The sequence below is a fragment of the Meles meles genome, chromosome 6 (assembly GCF_922984935.1).
Source record: "Meles meles chromosome 6, mMelMel3.1 paternal haplotype, whole genome shotgun sequence".
Classification (NCBI taxonomy): Eukaryota; Metazoa; Chordata; class Mammalia; order Carnivora; family Mustelidae; genus Meles; species Meles meles.
Window position 1 is genome coordinate 146,800,685 of NC_060071.1, and position 21,778 is coordinate 146,822,462.

The 21,778-nt window shown below is 61.0% G+C and overlaps 1 protein-coding gene across 3 annotated transcripts; it reads right to left on the reverse strand.

Annotated features, from left to right (window-relative positions):
* Window positions 1-6,113: 6,113 nt before the first annotated feature.
* SLC25A29 (solute carrier family 25 member 29) lies at window positions 6,114-18,069 on the reverse strand. Of its 3 annotated transcripts, XM_046010300.1 has the most exons (5): window positions 17,747-18,069; window positions 12,150-12,193; window positions 8,935-9,004; window positions 7,152-7,235; window positions 6,114-6,881 (listed from the first exon to the last, which is right to left on the reverse strand). In XM_046010300.1, the coding sequence occupies exon 5, from the start codon at window positions 6,843-6,845 to the stop codon at window positions 6,132-6,134; it is 714 nt and encodes a 237-aa protein (XP_045866256.1). In that variant the 5' UTR covers window positions 6,846-6,881; window positions 7,152-7,235; window positions 8,935-9,004; window positions 12,150-12,193; window positions 17,747-18,069; the 3' UTR covers window positions 6,114-6,131. The 3 variants fall into 3 exon arrangements, with proteins under 3 accessions (XP_045866256.1, XP_045866255.1, XP_045866257.1); XM_046010299.1 differs by lacking the exon at window positions 8,935-9,004; XM_046010301.1 differs by lacking the exons at window positions 8,935-9,004; window positions 12,150-12,193; window positions 17,747-18,069 and adding an exon at window positions 8,814-8,926.
* Window positions 18,070-21,778: the final 3,709 nt, after the last annotated feature.

Genomic DNA, 21,778 nt, shown 5'->3' on the forward strand with positions numbered 1-21,778 from the left:
TCTCGCCTACGGTTGAAACTGGGTCACGGCCCCGACCCACGGCTCCAACCTCTCCCACCTCTCCTCCCCTTCCCTTTGCAGTTTTCATTTCCAAGCCTTCCCCTGTCCTTGAATTCTGGGTTCGCTCATTCATTCAGCAATCTGGAGGCCGAATTGTGTGTCAGGGGCTAAGGGAACTCGCTTTACACCGGGCAGGGCGGGGGCAGGGCGGGCTCCGAGGACGCCAGCGCCGGGCTGCCAGTGACCTGGCTCGAGCCCCCCCATGCCCATCGCCTGCCGCTACATGTGGCTTGTGTACTAGACCCGGTGAGACCAGCCCCAGCGGGGGCTCCTGCCTGTCCTTCCACGCCTTGCAAATTCCTTCTGGCCTCCGCCCTCCCCTCCCTCCCCCGCCCGGCCCGCAGCGGCGGGTGCGCCTCCACCTCCGGCCGCCGGGGGGCGCTGTGCCCGGCCTCTTCGCGCGCCGCGCGGCTTCTGGGGGGGCAGGTGCGCGTGCGCGGGGTCGAGGCTGCCGGGACCCCCGGAAAGCCGGCCCTTCTGGGGGCGCTCCTCGGAGACTTCCGGGGCTCGCTAGGGTGGGGACGCTTGGGGGTCCCCCCTCCGCGGCCCTCCCTGCCGCCGACTGTGCCAGGGGCCCGAGCACGGCTGGTGGGAGGGGTGCGGGGGAGCGCAGACCCGCGCGCGGATGACCTTGGGTCCCCGGGCCTTCCTCTTCCTCCGCCCCGGGAGGGAGGGTAGCCGGGGCCGCGAGAGTCCCTCCCGGAGGAGGAGGCTCCTGCCGCCAGCCAGCGGCCGCCGGGAGGGTCCGGGTGCACCCCCAGACCGCCGAGGGGGTGGCTCCCCCGGAGATGGGGGGAGATGTGGCTGGGCGAACGGAGGTCCCCCGTGGCCGACCACGCCCGTCCTGGTGAAGTCAGGACCTGGAGTCGCGGAGGGTGGGAGAGGAGCGGGCCGGGCCGCTGGGCTTCAGTGGGAGCAGCGGCGGGAAGCCCCCGACCCCGCACCGCATGGCGGCGTGGGCCGCTTCCCCCTCAACGGAGCACTTTGGCTCGCGTCTTACCCTCCCCCTCCACACGCCGCTGTGCGCGTTCAGATGCCTGGTCCCTGGCCCCCACATGTCGTCCCTGGTGACCTCAACATCCGGCCCAAGGATGGGCCACCTCCATCTGACCAGGCTTTTCTTGGCCGCCTCATGGTGACCCCACCACAGCCTGCCTTTGCCAGAGGGGCTCCCAGACCTTGTCTTCCCGGACACCTGCCCACTGTAGTCGCTGCCCTGGGGTCCTGCTCTCTGCTCCTCCTGCCTCCCCAGGGCCTCACCGCAGCCTCAACCTGGACCCCCCAAGCCTAATACTGTCCTCCAAGCCCCTTGTCCGGGCTTCACTTCCTCCCACCTTGCCCCCTGCCCCTCTGACTTGCCTGGCAGAGCCCCACGGGGCCCTGGCCCCCACAGCCTTTGCCCTTATCTATCCACCCATTCAGGCATTCACTAAAACCCCGAGCCCCAGCAGGTCCCTCCGTGTGTGCTCCCTGTCCTGTGTCCCCATTGTAGTGAAAGTTCCCACCATCCGTGGGGACATTCCAACCAGAATTCCCGTGGGGCCTGTCCTGATGGCCTCCTGCCTCCTCCCTCACCAACCCACCACCATACACTCAGGTATTCGTCCTGCCCACTTTGCTGCCCAAACCTGCTCGGATGTCCCCAGGGAGGCTTTCAGGGTCTGCCCACCAGGCCAAGGAGCCTCCCAACCCTTGAGAGCCACATGGTGGTGACGCAGCAAGGGGGCTCCAGGGACGAGACCCAGCTTGGCACTGCAGAGGGTTCCTGCCAGGCTTCCCATTTGGTGGCACTTTCACGGAAACTATGGAAGCACCGTGGTCTTGCCCCGGGGGGGGGGGGGGGTGCTTCCTCGAAGGAAGACTGATCGTCATAGCCCGAGTGATGTCAGCTGGCCTGGGAGAGTGTGGCCAGGGCAGGGTGGGAGCCAGTGTCCCCACAAGCCGGGCTCTCAGCCACTGCCCTTTCTCTGGTGTGCCCGGGACACGGTGGACACCAGCACCACCAGCCCCAGGGTGGGTGGGTGCCAGGAGGTCAGGGTAGGGGGCCATTGTTGAAAGGAAGCGGAGACCAAGGAGCAGCCAGGGTCCCAGCCCTGTCCTAGTTTCCCAGGCCCATCCTGGCTCTCGTGACGCTCCTGCTGCAGGGGGAAGGACGGCCCAGCAGCCGCACTGCAGCAGGGGTGTGGCCAGGCCTGTGCAAACCCCTCCCCCCCGCCCTGGCTGGTGCTGCAAATGGGGGGCTGAGGGGGGCAGTGGACGCTGCGTGAGCTGTCCTCACTCGCGGAACCTGCCGGCTACAGGTGGCTCAGAAGGCCCCACTCTGGGCCGAGGGGCTCTTGATTTCTGAGTGCCGCTGCATAGCTCCGTGCAAGTGGCCAGTGAGGAGAGGGGGCCGAGCGGGACAACGCCATCGTCCGTCCTTGCACCAGGGGCCCAGAGGGGGGAAAAGGGGCAGTCAATCCCTATGTGCACACCAGAGGAGGTGGCCGGCACTTCCTCCCATGGCTGGCCTCCAGCACTAACAGTCTCTGTTGACTCAGTTTCCCTCAAACTGCCACGGCGAGGGTTTCATCCATCACCGTTTCTTCCTGTGTGCTGCGGCCTGCCTGCGGCTGGAGCCCTCCCTTCCCAGCCATGAGATGCCCTTTGGTTCAGACACCACCTCCCCGGGCACCCAGGCCTCCTGGTCTCACCACTGTGACCTCCTGTGGGGTCTCTAAGGCACGAACCAGAGCCTACCACCCCCCCGGGGGGGAACATCAGCAGACTCCTGGCTGTGGCCATGATGCATGGCAGAGACCCCGAGAAGAAGACCAGGCTGGCCCAGGGCTGCCTCTGCCTTCACCGTCCCTGCGGGCGTCCCAGCCCCGTTTCCTTGGGTCAGAAGTCACGGGATGTGCCGTGGGGCACTTGTCCCTCTTACAAACCTTTCTCAGAAGCCTCAGCCACTGCTTTCTTTGCCGAGATCTGGGACACGTGGCCTCCTCCAGCTGCAAGGGAGTCTGGAAGGGCTTTCTCATTCAGACACGCTGAAGCCCCAGAACATACTGCGTCCCCTCAGGAAAGGACACCTAGGAGGCTCCGCACTGCTATGTGACCTGGCCCGGTGGCCCTCTCCAACCTCATCGCCCCTGCCACGACCCGCACCGCCCTTCCCTCCTCCGCCCTCTGCCAGTAGGACTCAGTTCCATCTGATCCCGGGGCTCCAGCCCCACTGTCCCCGCTGTGGCCCCATGGGCTGCGGCCCCACTGAGAGTTCAGAGACCTCCGAGAGGACTGTCCTGAGCCCGGCGGGGTAAATAAAGTAAGGAGCACTTATCTGGCGAGACCCCATGCAGCTATTAACAAAACCGTGGCCAACTAGAACCCACTCATCTGGGAGTTGTGAGTTGAACTGTGTCCCCCAGAAAGGTTGAAGTCCTCAGCCCAGGTACAGGGTCTTTGCCGGTGTTATCCGTCAAACTGAGGTCATACCGGAGGAGGCCCGGGCCATGTGCCCGTGATGGTGTCCTGATAACAGCAGGAGACGGAGGTATCCAAGGGGGCGGCCGAGTGCAGACGGAGGGGCAGTCTGGAGCACGATGTCTCCCAGCCAAGGTCCACCGGCCACTGCTGCCACGGGATCCCACACTCCTGGCCTCAGACCTTGAAGAGAATTAACGTCAGGTTGCAACACGGGCACGCGGGATTTGGTCATGGCGGCCGGGGAAACTCCTGAAAGTTCACGGTTAAGTGAAAAGCATAGAACAGAGCTATCAGCGCCCCCCCCCTCCCCGCCCCGAACCAACCGACCAGGGAGGTGGGAACCTGTCCCACCTGCATTCATGTATGTTTGTAGGTTTTTCTTTTTTTTTTTTTAATTTTTTATTTTATTTATTTGACAGAGAGAGAGATCACAAGTAGGCAGAGAGAGAGAGAAGCAGGCTCCCTGCGGAGCAGAGAGCCCGACGTGGGGCTCGATCCCAGGACCCTGAGATCATGACCTGAGCCGAAGGCAGCGGCTTAATCCACTGAGCCACCCAGGCGCCCCGGTTTTTCTTTTTTTAAGCACATTTATATATTACTTATTCCAAATAAATATAAATTCCAATCAGGGAGAAAAGAAGATGTCCCAATTCATTAAAAAACCCACAGCTCTCCCGATCCTTCCTGCCTGATTCACTGGGAATGTTCCGCCACCAGCACCTGGGGCGGGGGTGGGGGCCCGGGTTTGGAGCATTTGCCGGGTCTCTTTTGGAGGAGGAAGTGAGAGAGATGGGGGCGGGGGGAGGGCGATCTCCGCAGGCGTCGGAACTGTTGCCTGGGACTCCAGGGAGGGGACCCTGGGGTCACCAGCCAGCTTCTGCAGACAAGCTCAAAGTCACAGGCTGATACAGGGCGTTAGGTCAGGTGGGGTGAGGCAAAGACACGGGAGAGCCGGCGTCCCTCTTGGGAGAGCTGGGGGCTCCCCATCTCCTGCCCTCCCTTGAAGTGGGAGTTGGGAAGGAAAGAGACCCCAGGCCGGTAGCTATGGAGACACGGGGTGCCCAGCACTGCCTCCAGGAAGGTGAGCAGCAGTGAGGGTGGGCACACCGTGTGACACCCCTTTGGGAAACGAGGCCTCCTCCAGGAAGCCCTCCGGGACTTCTCAGACTGGATTAGGTCTAATCTCACGTGGAAAAAGATCCACTCACCTCTGAGAGCTCCGCTTAGACCTCCCCTTCCGGCCTCAGCGAGTGTCCCCTGACCATACCTCCGTACCCCAAAAAGCTCACAGCACAGTCTGGCCTTCCCAGGTGAAGAGCGAGCAGGGCCCAGGCCTCGCTCCTGGGAAACCACAGACATGAGGACCATGTGCCGAACGGCTGACACTTCGCCCAGCACCTTGTGAGCTTACTCCCCTCATCCTCATGCTTATGTCAGCCCCATTTTGCAGACGAGGAAACCGAGGGTGTGGACAGATGCTGGCGCATGGCCGGATCACACACCTCCGGCTGCCAGAGCACAGACCCCCAAGCCGGCCCCTCTGACTCCAGGAAGGGGGTGGGGAATGGACACAAACAAGGCTTCACTCTTAAGAAAACAAAAGAATATTTTATTCCTTCAGCGGGTTCTACACAACGACGCCACGTGAATAGGGCAGGAGTCTTGTCTTCCTTGACCCCAGTCCGCCTCCTGGGAGACCGTATCCCACCGCCCAACAGGCTGAGCCCCGCTCAGGGCAAAGGAGGCCCGTCACCTCCAACTTGTGCAAAAGCATCCGCCTCCCTGTGCAAATACACGGCCACGCTGTACCGCGACCACTAACAGGACCTGCCCTCGTGGGCTCACGGGAACACCAAGCATGAGGAGACTCCCTGCGGGAGACCATTTACTGGGGAGTGGGGGTCCTCCTGTGCCCATGTCCTTCAAGACTCTTCTGCACAGCTTAGGGAACGCTGGCCAGCGGCCAGAGCCCCACGCAGTGGCTGACCCGTGTCCCCATTTTACAGAAAAGCAGCCTGAGGACGGCAGGGCAACCAGCCTTCCCCTCCCGCAGCTGGACTTCACCGCGGAGCTTCCCTCCCACTGGCCCCTGCCTGGTCCCCCAGCCCAGCCCCTAGGCTACTATGGGGTCACCAGCAGGGGCACTCCCCCCTGTGCCACGTGGAGAAGCTGGAGTGCATCAGAGGAGTGCTGGGTTCTGGGACACCAGGAGGCACCCGGAGCTGCCTCTCCGTCCCTAATACAGAGACCGGACAGGTGGCCGACGAGTGCCCCCAGAGCTCTGCCAGGGGGACGATGTGAGGTTAGCCGCTGGATGGCCCAACGCTGCGGCATCGAAGACCCCGCGGTGGCGGCGGCCCGGATCCCAGGCAAGGCTGGAGCGTCGGTGAGACCCCAAGTGACAGTGCCAGGCTCCACGCTGACACGCCGTCCTCTCGGAGCTCGGTGACCGGGCAGTGCGGGCAGGAGGTTCCCGGTCTCTGGGCGGAGGCCGCGGCGGACATCAAGGGCGCGGCCAAGGGCGCCCCCGCCTCCCCACCCCCATCCCACCCCCCGGCCCGCGCGTGTCAGGCAGCCCAGGCCCGCTGGCGACCCGGGCGCCCGCCTCACAGGCTGGAGGGCTGGGCCAGGCCAGGCCCCGACGGGGCGGCGGGCGCGGCGTCGCCGTCCGGCCGGGCCTCGGGGCCGCGCGCGTACGTGAGCACCACGGTGACCGTGGCGAAGGTGGCGGCGTTGACCGGGAAGGCGCGCAGCAGCGTGGAGGCCAGGCCGCGCGTGAACACGCGCCAGCCCTCGGCGCGGTAGCTCTGGCGCACGCAGTCCACGAAGCCGCCGTAGCGCGGGGCGCCGCGCAGCCCGTCGGCCTGCAGCCGCGACTTGACCACGTCCACGGGGTAGGTGGACAGCCAGGACAGGATGCCCGACGTGCCGCCCGCCAGCAGCAGCTTGGGCACGAGCAGCGGCTCGCCGGGCTCGCAGCCGAGCGCGCGCGTCAGCACGTCGTACGCCAGGAAGTAGACGCCGAAGCTGGGGGTCTCGCGCAGCAGCGTGGAGCCCATGCCCCGGTTCACGCCGCGCAGGCCCTCGCGCCGGTAGATGTGCGCCAGGCAGTGCAGCGAGCCGCGGTAGGGGCGCGCGGGGCCCGCGTCCTGCACCTGCAGCCGCGTCTTGGCCAGCTCCATGGGGCAGCAGATGACGCACTGGATGGCGCCCGCCGCCGCGCCCGCCAGGAACTGGTGCAGCGGCGTGTCCTGGCCCAGCGCCCGCAGGGTGTTGCCCTGCACGCCGAACACCAGCGCGTTGATGAAGGTGAGGCCCATGAGGGGCGAGCCCAGGCCCTTGTACAGGCCCAGCACCTGCGGGGGCAAGGGGAGGGGCATACACACGCCATTAGGTGCGCTCCTGCTCCAGCTGCCCGGCCCGCCTCGCCCCTGCGACCCCCGCGTGCTCGGCCCCAGCCCAACCCCGCGCGTTCCGGAGGACCAAGCCGAATTCTCCCAGAAGCCATGTCCTCGACAGCAGAGGCCTGGGCGTTCGAACCTTCCCCTTTCCCAAGTCCCTGCTGTGCCCAAAGCATTCGAGAAGCTGGTTCCCCACTGCCAACCGCCTGGGCCCAGGCCACTCACACTCTCCTGCTTGATGATTGACTGGAAGCAGTGCAGGGTCCCTCGGTACTGAGGCTTCTCCGGGCTCTGGACCTGAAGCCGCACCTGCAGGGACAGGACCCCGTGAAAGGCGGCGAGCCGAGCCAGAGCTCCCCACCCCTTGCCCCAGCACTCAGGACAGCCCAGGGAGGCTCCCTTGGGGCGGCCCAAGGCTGGACGCTGGAGGCAGGGAGCCAAGGAGCTTTCTGTGGCTTTTGGGAGTCCAGGATGGGGCTAGGGGCAGGTGTCTGTGCCTCTTCAGGGAGGGTATCAGTGGGCAAACGGCCACAAAGACACCCAGCTGCAGAGCGGGAGGAGGGCCCCCGAGATCTCAGAGAAGCAGAGGCTAAGCCTCTCGCTGCATTATGTCTGCACAATGTGCGGACACTGGGACACGAAGCATTTTCCCAGACCGTCCCATTGTCCTGGTGGCAAACCATGGCCGATGCCGGGGGGGCTCCCCACCTAATTCCCATCACCCAACTCCCCTTGGGGTCCGACAGTGCCACAGTGGGTGTTAAAAGCAGTGAGCATTGGACTCCGAGGGACTCCTGCTTTCTGCCAGTAGACAGTGTGAGGACAGTGGTCCTGAGTTAAAGCAGCGACAGGAGAGGGGCTCATCACCTCCTCTGTGACCATGTCACCACCCTCGGGACCTGGGGGTTCACGCCCAGCTGCCCTTGGAGCCCTGGAGTCCAGAACCTCCTACTGTGAAAGTACTCTTTGTTGACAGAGAGCTTATCTCTGCGATAGCCCGGCCTCACAGTGGGCCTCAGAATCCAGGTCATGCGGGTGGGGGAGTGAGCTGCGTTAAGTCCCGTTCCCAGGGGCTGACTCGGAAATCGGGACCACAGCCAGGGCCACAGCACGAACACCCCTCCACGGCTGGCAGCACCGGAGGGCGTAACCCGGGAATCACCAGCCGAGGTGGGCGGCGTTACCTCCCCCCCACTTCAAAGATAGGAACACTGAGGCTCAGCGAGGTTTTGCACCTCAGCCGAGGCTGCCTGTCCTCTCCAGTAACGGGAGTGGCCTGGCTGTGTTGGTCGGGGCCAGAGTGGGGAGGGGAGCTGGCGGGCCGGAGATGCACTTAACAGCAGAATGCTTTTGAAGCACAAAAAAGCACCATCCGGGCCCACGAGGACCTCTGCAGCTGGCAGCGGCTGCTCTGCGGAGCGTCTGACAAGCAAGCACAGGCTGCAGCGGGCCACCCCGGCGCCCCGTCCCACCCTGGCTGCCCGCTGGGCCGGGACCTGGTGGGGGAGGGGTGCATTTTCAGTGGAGAAAAACAAAAGGACTTGAGCAACCTGTTCGTAACATATTAACACCTGAAGACCTCATAACCTGTTACCCCCTTGAGCTCTGCTCGGGTTGTTTTCTCCATGTGAGGTTTTTCACTTCCCTCCCATGTTCTGGGGTTCCTGGTGGGACATTTCTCTTGCTCGTGCAGCCACTAAACGGGCCGTGTGAGCAGAAACCATGATTGCGGGACACGTGGACGGTGGCTCGTGGTCTCCGCAGCTCCCAGCTCTCCACCGGCTGAGACCCCAGACATGAAGACCCTCTGGTCCAGAAGGAGCTGATTTTTCTTCACTAGCCCCCCCTGGGTGCCCACCCCAGGACCTGTGCTGGACCCTAGCTCACCTCACGCCCTCCCTGTCCCCTGCCAGTCGGGAGGAGGAGAGGTGTGGCGGGGTGTGGTTCAGGCCCGGGGTCTGGATCAGCCGGGACAGAGAAGGGTCGGGTTCCCCTGGTCTATACTGACCAGCTCTCCAGGGTGAGGCTTATGCTCGTCTACAGCAAAGTTACACTTCTGCTCCCCATGCAGGGAGCCCCTAGGAACATAAAATGTCAACATCACATCCAGGCGCAGAGCCCCCAGGGCCCAGCCCCTCCCCTGCCCTGGGATGGCCACTCCCAGGTGAGAGTAGTTTTACACTCAGTGACCCTGCTTACTGTCCGGTCCCAGGCAGAAGGGGGAGGGGCTGCGAGGAGGACAGGGAGGGGGGCCTCCTGGGGACCCTGTTCTCTCCCCAGACATGTGCTTCGCGATGATTCATAGACTCATACACTTGGCATGCGCGCACTTTTCTATATGTGTCAGATTTCGGTTAAAACAACAGCAGAGCTATTGAAGTAAATCCCACTTTTGCCAAGCACAAGGAATATATATGGGTCTGTGGACATTTCTGTTTTTCAGCAGAAATCACTAATGAGGGGGCGCCTGGGTGGCTCTTTGGGTTAAGCGTCTGCCTTCGGCTCAGGTCATCATCCCACGGTCCTCAGCTCGAGCCCCGCATCGGGCTCCCTGCTCAGCGGGGAGTCTGCTTCTCCCTCTCCCTCTGTTTACCCCTCCCCCCACGTGTGCTCTCTCTGTGTTAAATAAATAAATAAATGATCTTAAAAAAGAAATCACTAAGGATTGGGGAAGAGGATCTATGAAGGACTGGGTTTTTTTTTTTCCTTTTTAGTTTATATGTCTCTATAATGGTTAAAAATTTCTTTACAACGTATGTTATTTTTGTAATAGAAAGCCAACCGAAGAACTGCGTATAGGTCTGATGATGAAACTCATTTAAAAAAAATATCACATGCCCACGGCAGGCACAGTGGTGGAGGGGGGGATCCTGGAGGAAGTGTACAGAATGGGAAACACGACTTGTCAGTATGAAGAAAAGGTGCTCTTCTCCCTTTCTGGTTTTTCTTTTAGTGAGAATTGTTTAACTTTTCCACTGGAAAAGGGCCAGTAAAAAATAAGGCCATTGCGGAGGGCGCCTGCGTGGCTCAGTCGGTTAAGCTTCTTTTTTTTTTTTTTTTTTTTAAAGATTTTATTTATTTGACAGAGATCACAAGTAGGCAGAGAGGCGGGCAGAGAGAGAGGAGGAAGCAGGCTCCCCGCTGAGCAGAGAGCCCGATGCGGGACTCGATCCCAGGACCCCGAGATCATGACCTGAGCCGAAGGCAGCGGCTTAACCCACTGAGCCACCCAGGCGCCCCTCAGTCGGTTAAGCTTCTGCCTTTGGCTCAGGTTGTGAGCCCAACATCCTGGGATCAAGCCCTGCATCCGGCTCTCTGCTCAGCGGGGAGCCTGCTCCCTCTCCTCCTCCCCCTGCTTGTCCTCGCTGTCAAGTAAGTAAATAAAATCTGAAAAAATAAAAATAAGGCCACTGGTGACATAGCATTAAATGCAACCGAAGGCGCACGTTCCCTGACCAGCACAATGAGGGGTCACGCGCTGGGTGACAGCGGGGATTCCTGGGGGCAGGTTTTTTCCTATCTGTAAGAACCCTGGTTTATAACAGGTTTGCCCAGATGTGATGCTGGTGGGCTGCAGGGGCCAAAGTCACCAGTGGATTTCTTCAAAGGCCACCTCCTGGGCGAGGTAAGGGCGGGGTAGGGGTGTCCAAGGGGTAGGAGCCCTGTGGGGTGGAGAGGCTCCGCCGCCCCCCCATCAGTGCTGGGGGTGTGGCCAGGGACCCCAGGACAGAGCCCTCCCCAGCCTGGGGGCACTGAGGAGGGGGAGTGGGGCTAGCTGAGGGCCGAGTCACGGCTCGGAGAGGCATGGCTCCTGTAATGCTGGGTTCACGAAGCGAACCCAACATGTGACCACAAGCTATAAACACAGGGGAGTGGGGGCCGGTGCCAGGCGGGGCTGCTTTGGCTTGGGGGCAGGCTTCATGGGTTTCAGGGGCTGCCCAGGCCCGTGGGCACAAGCAGCTGTGCAGACAGGGTCTCGGCAGGCTCTGGGGGGACATGGGCTGCCATGTGGCAAGAAAGCCTGGTCCTTCAGCCTTCTCCCGAAATTGCAGATGATGGGGTAGATTTGTGCTCTGCAGAACGGGCATTCCGTGTAAGCCCAGCCTGACGGTGGCGCACCCGGCATCGCAAGGGCTCTGCAATCTTGCCCAGCGCCTCACTTGGCCGATGAGAAGCCTGGGCCCTGAGGTAAGGCGGCTGGCCCAAGGTCACACGGCAGATGGGCGAGCAGTGGGCCTGGGCCCACATAAGGCCTCAGGCAGAACACGTGCAGGTCGGAGCCCGAACATTAAGCCAGGCCCTCATGCCCACGCTGAAGGCAACCCCAGCCCTGAGGTCCCGAGTCCTTTCCTTGCCCAAGGACCACCTGACTTCCACTGGAAAAAGAGGGGACAGGAAATGACCTCAGACTCAGCTCGGGCTGACATCCTTGCCTTCGCTGTCCCAAGTAGGCACTGCCAAGTTCAGTGTTTACAGTGGGTCACAGGGTCTGGCCTGCTGCCCTGCTGCTTACAGCTCGTCCTGATTCCCGGGGGGAAGCGTGTGAGGAAAACTCCAGACGTGGCTCGTTTCGGGACTTAAAACCCCAACCACAGGGAGAACATTCTATTTGGGAATTTGCAGCTGGACAACATGGACTTCCTTTGTTTCCACTGCGAGCCTCTGAGAACCTGGATCTGGGCAGTTTATGGAGGAGCAGCGGTGGGAGGAGTGCCCGCCCCGGGCCATCCGCTGGGGCCGAGAACTCCACGCGCGTGCACACCAGCCCCTGGGAACCGGCTCGGTTTCGTGCCAGTGGGGATCACCATTCAGAGAAGATCGTGTTCATGGGCAATACCGACAAGTTCCGGTTCTTCTGTCCTGGATTTTCTCTCTGAACTGCTCGCTCTTTCAAGATGTCTGGAGGGCTTCTGCAGGGAGGAGCCCCTGCTCTGGGCAAGGGGAAGCCTGTCCTTTGGCCTCTCAGGCTCAGGGCTCACCATGGACCTCCACGTTTGAGCTGGGAGGTGTAAGGCCAGACCCAGAAGGAAAGCGGACACGCTGCCGTCCACCTGGGTGTCACAGAACCCTAAGTCTACGTTTATTCCAGAACCTCTGGGAAGACCTCGCGGGGGTTCCCTGGTCCCTGGAAAGGGGCCTCCAGCCGCCCCAGCCCTTCAGGCCTCTGTGTAACGTCTGCGTCTCCACAAAGACCTGAGAGTAAAACCAGGACAAGACACTCACCTTGACCGTGTCAAATGGGTGTCCCACGAGCACACCTGCCACACCTGGAGGGAAAAAGGAGGACTGTCACCCAGATGCCTCAGAGATCTGCGGGGGGGGGGGCTTCCGGCTCGGAGGACTGCATGGGAGCCGCCTGGTGGGAACGCAGAACGTTTAGAGGCGCCTCCTGTGTGCGGGCGCCTCTGAGCACCTCTGTCCTCAGGTCTGCATGCACAGTGGGGTAAGAGAGTGACATCCCTGAGGACACGCCAGGATCTGTCCAACTCACAGCTGGTGTCTCTCCCGCCCCTGCTGCTCCCCGAACTTGACTGACAACAACTGTCCCCCCCACTCCCCTCCCCCAGCATGGCAGGGGGACCCAGGGGTTTTGGACTTGGGGCCAGAGAGTCACCCAGATTTGAACTTTCCGTCCGCCACTCAGCAGCTGGCCAAGCTCACAGGGAACTCGGGCTCCGTGGCTCACGGTCCTCACCTGTGCTGGGTGTGAGCATCGGCTCTCGCCACCCCCCTCACCCTGCAGGGCTGACCCAGGGCCAGGGGAGAGGTATCAAGGTATTACCGACACTGGCTGACCACTCCCTTCCCTGCAGGGGAGTCACCTGCTGCCCTGGGAGTCAGCTCCAGACTTTGTGATCAGGCGATTTGCGTCAGTCCCAGCCAGGCCCCAAACCCAGCCCCACCTCGAAGGACAAAGGCGCACTCTCCAAGTGGGCTCTGGGCCTTTCAGAGTCCTGAGTGCTGTTCTCAGGCAACTATCCCTGGGAGGCAGGCACCTTGCTTCCCCAGTCACCAGGCTCAGTGAGGTGGCCTGCCCCATGCACCAATTCCCACACCTTCCTCCCTAGAATTCCCTATGGGAATCTCTTAAGGTTCCCCTTTTACTGCTGGGGCATTTATAATTAAGACAGGTACTATTTGTTGAGTGACAAACAGTAACCTTTCTACCTGGGGTCACTGTTGTTCATTCAGCATGTGTAGTAACTCTCCCTCTCACATGTAAAGAAAGGACTATTAGCCCATTTTACAGATGCGGAACGGGAGGCTGAGAGACTATGTCTATGTTGCACAGCTACTAAGTTGGTGGGGTGAGGATTTGAACCTGGAACCTCTGGGCCCGGGGCCCTCCACCTTAACCACTCATCTCTCCTGCCCCCTGTTGGGCTGGGTATCATGGTGGTGGGCGCCCTGAGGTTAGACGGGATGACTGTGCAGCCGCTTTCCAACCTGTGATCACTGTGGGGTGTCCTCTCCATCCCATTCAATGCTTTGGGCCTTAGAATCCACTGTGTTGGATACGAACTTTGCCGATCCTGCTTTCTTTTTGGTTATGTGTGCCTGGTATAGCTTCACAACGGCTGACTTCCAGCCTGGTCCTGCGACTTTGTTTTCCATACTCCTGGAAACAAGCTACCGCTCGGCTTTGGTCTCTGCTCCCCTCTGATTTTGCCAAGATGGGACATCTGACCTGACCCCATCTTACTTTACGTGAATGAATTCTTCTACTCATTCTCCTCTTCCACATTTCTGCTCAGGCAAACTGCCATTTGTCCTCCTCCTGCTTGCTAACGTTCAAGTTCAGCTAAAGGTTACTTCTTATTTTGAACACTTAGAATTATTATGCAGACACAGGATATGAACCTCACGCCCCCAAGGCTCTCTCTGCCCACCGCTCCCACCCCCCCCCCAGTAAGAGCCACCCCAAGAAGGCTCCCCACCCCGGTAGCGTTCCTTCTACCCCCAACTCGCCCACACCCAGAGACTCCACAGACCCAGAGCTCTTCCCTGTCCTCCTCGCCTCTCCCCCCTCCCGCGGGTCTCTACTCTGGGTGAGTGCCATTTGCTTGCTGCCTTTCTGGGTTATTTGTCTCGGAGGTAACATAGAGGGCAATGAATAGCCTCCGAATTCCTGCTTCTCTGCAAAATTTATTTTGTTAACACTGTTGGGGAGCCACGGTCCTGTGCGCTCTGGTGATGCTCTCAGCCCGAGGCCAACATCCCAGCATCTTCTGGCGCCTGGTGCTGCCGCTGAGAAACCTGTTGCCGGTGCATTTCTTCTCCTTGTCAGTAACATATGCGTTTTACCAGGAAGCCTCTGAGATTCTATCTGTAGATTTCAGGAATGTCATTGAGATGCCAAGGGTGTGTCTTCTGTTTTTTTTTTTTGTTTTTGTTTTTGTTTTTAAGTAACCCTGCCTGGTACCACACCAACACTTTCACTCTGAAGACTCAGGCCTTTTTCTTATCACAGAAAATTTCCACTCTTACATATTTATTCTTCTCCTTCTGGACCCCTAGCATTCACAGCAAGATGAAAAGGCATCCCCAAGGCGCCTTGTCCCTTGAGACTTCTATACCTGCGTCTCTGGTCCTTGGAGACACACTTTGTTTCTATCTTCTGCAAGCCACCTTCTTTTTCCTGTTGTGAATTTTCTAAATTGGAACAGCCTAGTTCTAGAATTTACTTTCTGGGGCTGTAACTGATGTCCTGGGGTTTTGGAAACCTGACTCTTGGCTGGGGTGTGCTGTTTGGCCTTCCTTCTCCCTCCAGCTGTGGGCCCCTCTGGCCATCCATGCCCTGGACACCCAGGCCTAGTTGTGGGGTCCCCAAGAACCACACACGGGAAATGCTGGAGGTCCCCTTCCCGTGAGTGGACCCTCCTGCCTCTGGTCCCAGACCTGGTCAGGTTCTAGACCAGCCTTCATCAGCCTCTGGGATGGGAGGGGTGACCCCTCACCCCACCAGGCTGGTTGGGAGGCCCCACCAAGGCCTCCCCAATGGCAGCAACTTGCATTCCTACTTTCCCCAGAGGCTCAGTTCACGGCCCTCAGGGGAGGGGCTTCTCCTCACCTAGGACATCCCCATTCACAGAAACAGAGAGGGCCTTGGGGCCTGCCTCCATCCCGGCCTCCAGTCCCCCAAAGCTTTGTCCTTTTAACCTCACAAGTACCTTGAGAGCCAGGAAGCTGTGCCACAGCAGCTCCCAAACAGGTCACTGGGGCAGCACAAGGGGACCCTTTCTTCTGCCTCCAAGCCAGTGCCCACCGCCTTACGTAAGCTGGATTCTTAGAGGCACCCATCATGGCCTCTCCAGGGTGGGAGAGGGGACCGCCCTCCCCAGGCAGGGTTCCCGGCCCCACCATGGAGCTGCTCTCCCCGCCTCCTCCTATCCACAGCTGCGGCAGGGAGAAGGGCGGGTGGGTGGACTGAAAACCTGGGACTGACCCCCGGCGGGGAGTGCGGGCAGGCCTTCCGACCGGCCCACCACCTGAACACCCGGATGCTGTCAATCAAGGTGCTTGCCCCACCTCCCTGACCCGACACTCAGCCAATCAGAGGTGATCTACTGTTCTCCCGCCCAGGAATCTGAATCTAGACAGACCCCAGGCCACCAAAGGAACTGGGCAGGGGCCTTGAGGGCCCAGGGGTCCAAGGTGGGAGCATGGTTCCCGGACAACCCCTCTGGCAGGCTAGCCATGCCAGGGACCCAGAAGGCAGGCCGGGGACACAATCAGGTCACTGTCCTACTAGTCCCTCCCCTTCTGAAGACCAGGATTATTCGACCCAGGAGAGGAGGGGCACCTGGGTGGCTGGGTGGCTCAGTGGGTTAAGCCTCTGCCTTTGGCTCAGGTCATGATCTCAGGATTCTGAGATCGAGCCTCACATCGGGCTCTCTGCTCAGTGGAGAGCCTGCTTCTCCTTCTCCCTCTGCCTGCCGCTCTGCCTCCTTGTGCTCTCTGTCAAATAAATAAATATTTAAAAAAAGAAAGAAAGCAGATGATCCCGGGGGGAGGGGGGCCAATGACCCTCACAAAGAACGTGGCAGCCACTTCCATCCTGGGAGACTCAGGCCTCCACAAGCACAGCAGGAAGGTAGGGGCTTACCAGCAGCCCCTGGCTGGATCCCTGGAAGGCAGTGGGGACGGGGGCTGCCGCCTGGAGCCGACTATGGTACTGGACTCTAATCTAGCCCCAACCTTGGAGCCTGGACAAGATTTCCTAGGTGGGCCTAGTAAGATGGGCAGAAGGCATTCCAGGAGGGGCCCTTGATGAGTAAGAGCCTTGAGTGACTGAACACGCGTGCCTGGGAGGATGGGTCCCCGGCCTCAGGGTGAGTAGTGCTACCCCAAACCCTGCAGCGCCCAGGGAGCTCCCAGGACACCCAGGAGAAATCAGAAGGAATCCTGCCCCTCTGGGGAAAGGATCCACACTCCTGAAGAAGCTGGGAAGCCATGGGACAGCCCACCCTCACTGAGCCATCACTTGGTGGGGGAGTGGTAGAGGAGGGCCTGGGGCCCAGCAGGAGCGGGCAGGGCAGCCACAGGAGGCAGAGTGGCATCATGGGGTGGGGGATCGGGGACCTGAGAGCTGGATCTGTAGAGGTTGCCCCCCCCCCCACTCCGCCTCCTGTCTCCTGGCCTGGGCTTCGGAGAAGTGCACCCATTTATGAAAAGCTCTGGGTTTTCCCCCTTCAGCAGCCGGATTGGGTAACAGTCTAGGAAGTTCTTAAAATCTCTTCACACAGATCACTTCCCTGGCACGCTCTCTTCTCTGCCAGTCTCCTCCTGCCCAAAGCAGGAAGCTCAGGCTGCAAAGGCCATTGCTAGTCCCTCTCCTTTGCCCCCACGGAGCCCAGCGCCAAACCCCAGCAGACAGGTGCTGGAGGAGAGAAGCCGCCATCAGCTCAGGACCCCACCCGGGGTGCCGCCCCCCCGCAACTCTGCGGCCTCGGTGCGGATTACCTGCAGTGAAACCTGGCTCGCAATTAATACCAATCGAGTGCATTAGCTCTCCAAGAAAAAGCAGAGAAATCCCAAGGCACAACAGGGAAGCGGCCGCCCTGGTGTCCCGGGTGGCCCACAGCAGAGCCAGGAATGCACAGTGGTTGCCGCTCTCTCGGGGACACAGGCTTGGGGAGGGCCCTAGGAGCCCGGCGCGCGTGAAGGGGCCCCACACCGGGGACACGCACGCGTGAGCACAAGGGCTAGCCCACGCCGCCACCTGGGTGGAGTCGCCCCCCAGCAGCTCACGGAGCGGCGTAGGAAGGCGCGGCGTGCCAAAGCGTGACTCGGCGCCTGGGGTCCGAACGGCGCCCCTCAGGGCCCTCCAAGGCCAGCCCTTTAGGGGGTCGTCCTGCGGCCCCAGCCCCGCCCAGGCATCTGTGGGGGAAGAGGGTGCAGCCAACCCCAAACTTCTCCGGCCCTGGGAGGGGACCCTGATGCGGGTGGGCGCGGGCTGGGGATGCAAGAGCCGGTGAGGGAGATGCGCCGGAGGCCTCCGGCTAGAAGCGCGCACGGGGCGGTGGGGCATCCTCCTGGGAGTCCCCGCCTTGGCCAAGCCACCGTGCTGCCCCGGCGCCCCAGACCTCTCGTCTGGACGTGCCTCGAAGGGTTTAAACGACGCGTGCCCCCGCGGACTGCGCGCTAGACGCCCTCCGGGCCTGCTGTCAGTTCACGCCCGCGAGAGCCCCGTGAGACCAGAGCATTGTCACCCCCATTCTGCAGGCGACGAAACCCCGACCCGAGGGGGGGCCGCCGGGGCCCCGGGCCCGCAGGTGAGCCGGCCTCCCACCCCGCCCCGGAGCCGGCCGCCTCCTTACCCCCAGCGCATCCAGCAAGGAAGTCGAGCGCCATTGCCGGGTCCCCGGTGAGGCCGCTCTTCCTCCTCGTCCTTCTCCTCTGGCTCCTCGCCGGGCGGGTCGCCGTCGGGGATCCCCCGGGCACGGGGGATTGGGGCTCGGCCTGGCCGCCGCCTCCTGGCGCAAAGCCCGGGACCGGCCGGGGTCAGGGGGCGGCGGCGGCGGGGGCTCAGTGCGCGGCTCCTGGGTCAGCGCACGACCCTTGCTGACCGGCTCGCTCGCCCTCGCGGCGGTCCGCCCGCAGCCCGCGGTCCCTCACCTCGGGCCGCGCGCCCCGCCCCTCGCGCCTGCCGGCCGCCCCGCGGGGTGCAGAGCGCGGCCAATGGGGGGGCGAGGAGCGGACAACACCCCGGGCCCTGCGCACCGTCGCCGCGCCTCATTGGCTGGGCGTGTCCGGGGCGGGCGGGGCGGGGGGGGACGTGGCGGGGCGGGGGGGGACGTGGCGGGCGGGGGAGGCGCACGGGCGGGGGAGGCGCACGGGCGGGGGAGGCGCACGGGCGGGGGAGGCGCACGGGCGCCGCAGACAAAGAATGTGCTTCGTGCGCCCGCCCGCGCCGTTCCGGGCTGGAGAGGCGGCCCGGTGCGCGGGGCGGCGGGACGATGGGGCCGGGTCCCGGAGCGCGGGGCCTGACCGCGGCCTGTGCGGGGCGGGAACCTCCCGGCGTGCGCGCGACGGGTCAGCTGAGCGGGAGGCGGGGTGTGCTCGCTCTGGACCGGGCCCGGGGACCTGGGGCCTGGGGCCAGATCCCGATTCTGCCGCCAAACCCCGGGTCCCTGCCCGTGTAATGGGGACGCGGGCGCCTAGAGCCAGGATCCTCCCAGGCTCGGACACCACTAGCTGTGATGCCCCGCGGGCGATCCGCCTGTGCTCCCGCCCCGCCGGGTACGCGGGATGTCCGGGTCCGAGCGCGCCCGCCTTCCCGGGAGGCGGGGAGGGGGCTGGGACGGGGAAGGGGGGCATGGGGCGCCCCTCTGGGGTCCGCACCTGCCCGCGCGCTGCGGGGCCGTGGGAGCCGCGAAGGGTGCAGAGCCGGGCAGGTTCCTGGACGTGCCCGGAGCCGCGTGGCGGAGAGGGGGCACCGGAGGCCTCGGGACTGGGCGAGCTGGGCGGCGGGGGAGGCGGGGGCACACGATGGGGTCAGAGGAGGAGCTGGTACGATGCAGTCCGCCCGGGGGGAGAGTCCCTGAGACTGGCAGTGGCAAGGACCCCTGCCTGGTCAGAGACCTGTCCTTCCCTCCTTCCCCAGCGCCTCAGGAGGCCTGGACTGTCCGGTTGGGACTGGACTTGACTGGACACTTTCTCCTTCACAATGAGGGTGAGATAACACCTTTCCGGCCTGGGGCCCAACTTCCTTCTTCATGGTCCTGTGGTTGGGACCACACTCCATGCGGTGTTTCCAGGTCATCGCAGATCCACACTTCTTTTACTCTCGCTGTACCTTTTCTGAAATCGCGAGGGTGTCACAACGGATCTGTATTTCTGGTGCTAGGGGGGACATCAGCGAAGCCGTGATCCATGGTGATCCAGAGGCCACCAGGAATCCGACAGTCACGTGTGATTTCCTTTTATTCTTTAAACTCTAGACAGAATATTCATTAAGCAGAGACCCAAACCCAGATCTGCTGACTCCTAGTCCAGTGCTCGTGATGGCTGGTGGGCCCTGAACTAGGGGTCTGGAGGCCTGGGTTTGAATATCGCCAGCCTCTGACCTCAAGAAAAGCAGAAAAGCAAAAACATGGGCCCCAGGAGAAGCCCAGACCCAAGACAGGCAGGAGTTGACGGTGGGACTGCTCGGGTGGCTGGAGGCCTCCAAGGCATGACAGTTAAGCTACACCGAGGTGACTCACTGCTAGGGACGCTTGTCCTCTGGTTGCCGATGCCCGGGGAGGTAGAGCACAAGGCCGGCAGCAGCTACCTCTAGATTTGGGGGCTTGAGAAGAAAGTCGTGTACCTTAACAGGCAGTAGGTCAGAAGCTATGATGGGACAGCTGAGAAGGAAACTAGGACGGCCCGACCTGCTTTATGTGTGTGTGTGTGTGTGTGTGTGTGTGTGCAAAAGATTCATTTATTTCAGAGAGAGTACACAAGCAGCGGGAGGGGCAGAAGGAGAGGGAGAGAATCTCAAGCAGGCTCCGACTCCCCTCTGAGTGTGGAGTCCCATGGGGGGCTCCCTCTCACGACGTTGAGGTCATGACCTGAGCCAAAACCAAGAGCCGGATGCTTACCCAACTGTACCATCCAGGCACCCTGCTTTACATATATATTTTCATTTAAATATTTAAGTTGTATTATATATGTATATATTTATATGTAAATATATATGTATATATAAATATATGTGTATATATACATATATTTTTATTTTTATTTTTTATTTTTTTAAAGATTCTATTTATTTGACAGCGAGAGAGAGCGCACAAGTAGGCTGAGCGGCAGACAGAGGGAGAGGGAGAAGCAGGCTCTCCACTGAGCAGAGAGCCGATGTGGGGCTCCATCCCAGGACCCTGGGATCGTGACCTGAGCCAAAGGCAGTTGCTTAACCGACTGAGCCACCCAGGCATCCCTTTTTTTTTTTTTTTTAAAGAGAATGCACGTGCCTTGCAGTTAATGTCACGCTTGGGGAAGGTAGTATGAGCCTGGACTCCCTGGGAGTGATCAGCCTGACCTCCAGAGACTGGTGGCGTTCAGGAGAGACCAGAAAGGGAAAACAAGGAAGTCACGGCCAAGTAAACGAGTGCGCAATGCCTGTATTTTGAAGCCTGTATTATGACATCAGCAGTCGGGTTCTGTGTCTGTTTCATTTCCTGAAGTTCAAATTAGAGCACAGAATGTGGTTGTTCAAACCCCTCACCTTCCCCAGCGCCCGAGGCCCCACCTCTGTTCCTGGGGAGGCCACCTGGCAGGGCTCTTCTCAGGCCCCAGACTTTAGGGGGCAGGAGGGGCTCAAGGCCAGAGCAGTGGGGGGACAGCAAAGGAGGGAGGGAGTGTGACGGGACTAGGGATCAAGCCAGGTCACTAAAATGCATGGTGCAAGTTTTTACTTTGTACGGCTTTTTTTTTTTTTTTTTTTTTTAGATTTTATTTATTTATTTGATAGACGGAGATGGCAAGTAGGCAGAGAGGCAGACAGAGAGGAGAAGCAGGCTCCCTGCTGAGCAGAGAGCCCAGTGCGGGACTCGATCCCAGGACCCCAGGATCATGACCTGAGCCAAAGGCAGAGGCTTTAACCCACTGAGCCACCCGGGTACCCCACTTTGTATGGCTTTTATAATTTCTTACACAAGATGGGTCCCATGCGGAAGAACTAGAAACACCAGCAGGAATAGAGGCGAAGAAAACTCACCTCTGTTTCTCGCCTCCCAGGAGTCACGTGGATTCAGTGATGGGAGGCTGTTCTGACCCTGGTGAGGCGGGAGGAGGACAGGGCTGTCAACTGACTCCCCATTCACTTGGGATAGAACCTAGGTTCAGTGCCTCTAAGCCCACGGTGACCTGGCCGCGCACCCATACTCCAAGCCCATCATCACCCCAGTGCTCTTGCACAGGCCGCTTCCTCTGCCTGGGAAGCCCTTCCCTTGCTGGGATCGCCTCCAGAACTCAGGTCCCTGTTCACTCCTCACCTCCTGACAAGGGGCTTGGCTGGCCTCCCCCATCTACCGCAGACGGCCCTCCGCCCCTCCCCACACAGCTTTCAACTCCTAGGGTGACATTAATTTTCTCCTCGTGTTTATGACCTCTCTCTCACTAGAATGTGAGCTCTACCAGGACAAGGCCCTTCTCCGTCTTCTTTATTAAGCCTAAACAAGGCAGGCATACAGCAGGTACTCAATAAATGTGCAAGCTGACAGAATCCGAGCTGTGGAAGGTGATGGACCCTGGGTGGGGGGTGAGGCCAGTGGGAGGCCCCGCCGGCCGACAGCCTGAACCTTCTCCAGGGACCTGTGTTCTGTGAAAAAGAGGTGAGGCGTGCTGGGGGTTTGGGGTGATTGTTT